Below are 3821 nucleotides of genomic sequence, written 5' to 3' on the forward strand. Positions count from 1 at the left end.
GACAATAGTTTTTAACTATAAACTCCTGAAAAAATGTATTTGAATCGTCAAAAACAAAAAAGCAAAAAAATCCCAGTAATAATCTATAAAACAAAAGAAATTGAGGATTTTCTCGAACAATAATGAAGAGAACACATCATAAAAACGATTCCCCAACAAGGCTCTGCAAGATTATCAAGGTCATCCATAAATTTTTTTTCTAACAAAAACGTTAACAAAAATTAACATAAAATATCTTTTTTAAAAACATCATGATAAATTCGCAAAAAATGTGTTTTCTAGGAAAAAAATAAAAAAAAGTTTAAAATAGAAACATTTTGGACCCAAATATGGGGCGAAAATTAGATATTCCCTCCCAAAATAACTAAGGACTCCGCAGACATAAATAAGTTCAGAATCAGTGCAAGATAATAAAGGTTTTGCTATGCATCTTTCAAAAACATAGATTCCTTACAGAAAGTATCGTTCAAGTTGTGTGAGTTAATGAAATACATAATGAAAAGGAAATTTCAAATAAGTGATAAATTAAAATGTTGTCATTTTAGTTTGATAGTTTCTTGACTGGTCATTTCATGTTTATTAATTAATATGTGCTTATAATAGTTCAGAAAATAAATGAATGAGTATATTATATATTTTTGCAACACAATGACTTTTTTTAGATAAAAATAATACTAACAGAAGATGTAGATGTCTATCTTCTTTTAAAAATAGAAAATATTAATTAATTACATACCTTTAAAAGCAGCAAGCTTACGACTTACTTAATAAATAGTGTTAATGATTTTTAGCATTTTGGCATGTTAATAATAAAGAAACAAAAAATCAACATGGTAAACCTGACAAGTGGAAGAATGTTTTGAAGGAGAACAGCTTATCTGTCATGATGTTTCATTAGATCAGGTACCATACATATGTGACAAAGGGGAAAGAGAAGGAAATAAATAAAAAAATTACTCCGATGTCGATCTTTAATTCTACTAAGTCTAAAAAGGACTTACTATTATTTACTCTTCAGAATTTCAATAATAATTATTTGCAATTTTGGAAAAGAAAAGAACAGACAGTTTTCAGGTTGTTAACTCAAAAAAAAACAAAAAAAAAAAACTGCGAGCTAAAAAATACTAACGATTAACATTTTTACAAATAATTATTGATAGGGTTAAATTCTTCTATCCAGTGAAAAAACATAGTCCTTTGTAGGACTGGACATTTCGGGAAGCGCAAAGAGAAGGCGGGAGCGAAACATATGGTACTACTGAATTAAGATCCTTGTTTTGAATTGTTATCATAATATAAAAATATATACTTCATATTTGAGTATGGAAAAAGAAAAAAAGGAGATGGACTTTAAAAAAATTGACCATTTAAAAGAAAATGCCATTTCAAAAATATACATCAATCAATATTACTTTCTAAAAAAGTCATTAAAGGAAATATGGACACGATTTATATAAAAGACCAAAAGAAGGCATTATTTTTTATCGAAAATATGTCATTCAATAAGTATTACAAAATATTTATTAAGAAAGGAAAAATATTTTATTTGAAAGAAAAAGGCATCGCATTTTTTCATCATATTAGAGTCGAACAAAAAAAAAAGATGTCAGTGGGAAAATTTGTTGAAAAAGAAATCATTCCTAATTTTTCAAAGACAATCATAGCGACGCCCCTAATATAACTTTCAAACTCCATATATGCAGACACGTGTGTGTGCTTTGCACTTAAAAGTAAAATAAAGCCCATTCACATTTAGAAAATTTAAAAAATGTAAATTGCATGAATACATTTATCGTACTTTGATTCTGTTTTGAATATTTTATAGCAGATTTTTGTTTGGCTTATCTCATTATCATGCATTGCAGGGATATAGTAGAGGTATTAGCGAAAATTATGGACATTTATTAAAAGAGTGAGGAAATCAATCACAGACCTGATCCATATTCAAAAATAGTAGGTGGTGTCAATTAAGTCATCACTAACTAACTGCATTAATATTGTATGTACGTATGTATGATATAGTTTAAATTTCTGCAATTGTTTTTAACTACATGAAAATTAAAAATGAATCTAGGATTAATCAGAATAATTTAAATTGTTAAAGCTGATTATTCTAAATATTTATTTTTTTATTTGTAAATTATAAATCTGGAGATGTACAATCTATAGAATCATAGAAACGAGTTGAAATATTTAAATAAAGAAGTTTAAATTAACTAATATTGAAAAAACTCATTCAATTTTTATCCGTTTAAATTTGAATTAAGTAGCTTGGAGTAAAACCGCTTTACGATTTAACCTGAACATCTTTATATTATCAATTAGGATTGAAAGTTCCCTAGCAAATATAAATATTCGTATTGTCAAATTAAAATAAGTCAAATGATTTTAAGTAACTAGGTAAAAATCATAAATACAAGGATGATACCGTTAATGTCTTAAGGAGCCCCTGGTTTTGTTAAAATACAATGACCGGTTCATGTACTTCATATGTACTTACAAATCCCGTGTCTTGTTTATTATTATTCTTCTTATTATAAACGCTTGCGCCAGTTCTAATGAAGGTCATCTCTTGGTTTTGTTTTTTGATTAGGCGTATCTGTTGGTCTAAAGTGTACATATAAATAGAAGGAGTATCATGGATCAAAGTATCAGTCCTTTGGAGTTTGTGAATTAAGCAACAATAGTTTACTCAAATCACCTAGGTGAGTATTTAATTATACTTAAATCAATAATTTAATCCATGAATTTTATAACTATTTCTATTTTTTGAATGAACTATTTTAGCCAAAATGAACCAAATGATCGCTTTCGTTTTTGCCTCATGCATGGTTGCATCAGTCTATGGAATCTTTGATCCCATCTCTATCACTGGCCTCGCTACTGGAGGCGCTGCAGTTGCATTAGGAACCTCAACCGTCTTTGCTACCCCAGCAGGTATTGCCCTTGGTGCAGCTGGTCTCCTTGGAGCTGCTGCTGTTAAAGGTGCTATCATTGGATCCCTACTTAGAAATCGTCGTGATGCCGAAGAACATGTTAATCGTCTCTCTGCCCTTGACTCATACTTCTTGGCCATTGCCGATATGGACGTGGATGACTGTGGAAAGAAATACGTTTGTGAAATTGAGATCTTGGATCCCTCACAAAGAACCACAGAGGAAGCTATGATTGCTACCCTCTTTGGGGATGCTTCTTTGGATCCTGTATCCCCCAAGGCTGAATATGACTTGGCAGCTTACTTAGGTCAAACTACACGATCCAAACATGCCTGTGCTCGTCGCTACAAGAGATGTCCCGTGGATCGTAAAACCATTTCTCAAGCTTTCATCAAGAATAGACAATAAGAAGGGGAAACTCAATAGTCAATTCTATTGATTTTTCTACCTTTTTAATGTTTATATTTTTTTACTTTTTCCACCTTATTTCGCCTGTACCTGCCAAAGTTTTATTTCTTGTTCATTCCTACTTTTATCTATTATGTAAACCATGCATATGTTGCTAGAACGATAATCAAAATATATAGATTTATATAAAATTATCTCATTATATTTATTTCAAATGGAGCAATAACACTAATCAGGAAATGCTGTGTCTCACATATACCCTTCAAAGTACAGGTCTTACTCACAAAATACATTCAATAGGAAAAATAAAAAGATGATATTAGGCTTTGGCTCATATGGTCATTAAATATTACCCAAGTCAAGCAAGAACCAATTATGTACCTGATTCTAGTCGTGTTTAACAATTTTAACACCACCAACAAAGTTATGTTTTTGCTAGTGATGCGACGATTAATCGGAATCGGCATAAGAAATTGG

The 3821-nt window shown here is 30.2% G+C and overlaps 1 protein-coding gene across 1 annotated transcript; it reads left to right on the forward strand.

Moving 5' to 3' along the window:
* Positions 1 to 2630: 2630 nt before the first annotated feature.
* Positions 2631 to 3538, forward strand: LOC121115936 (uncharacterized). The gene is made up of 2 exons (XM_040710121.2): positions 2631 to 2705; positions 2788 to 3538. The coding sequence occupies exon 2, from the start codon at positions 2793 to 2795 to the stop codon at positions 3342 to 3344; it is 552 nt and encodes a 183-aa protein (XP_040566055.1). The 5' UTR covers positions 2631 to 2705; positions 2788 to 2792; the 3' UTR covers positions 3345 to 3538.
* Positions 3539 to 3821: the final 283 nt, after the last annotated feature.

The sequence above is a fragment of the Lepeophtheirus salmonis genome, chromosome 4 (assembly GCF_016086655.4).
Source record: "Lepeophtheirus salmonis chromosome 4, UVic_Lsal_1.4, whole genome shotgun sequence".
NCBI classification, from domain to species: Eukaryota; Metazoa; Arthropoda; class Copepoda; order Siphonostomatoida; family Caligidae; genus Lepeophtheirus; species Lepeophtheirus salmonis.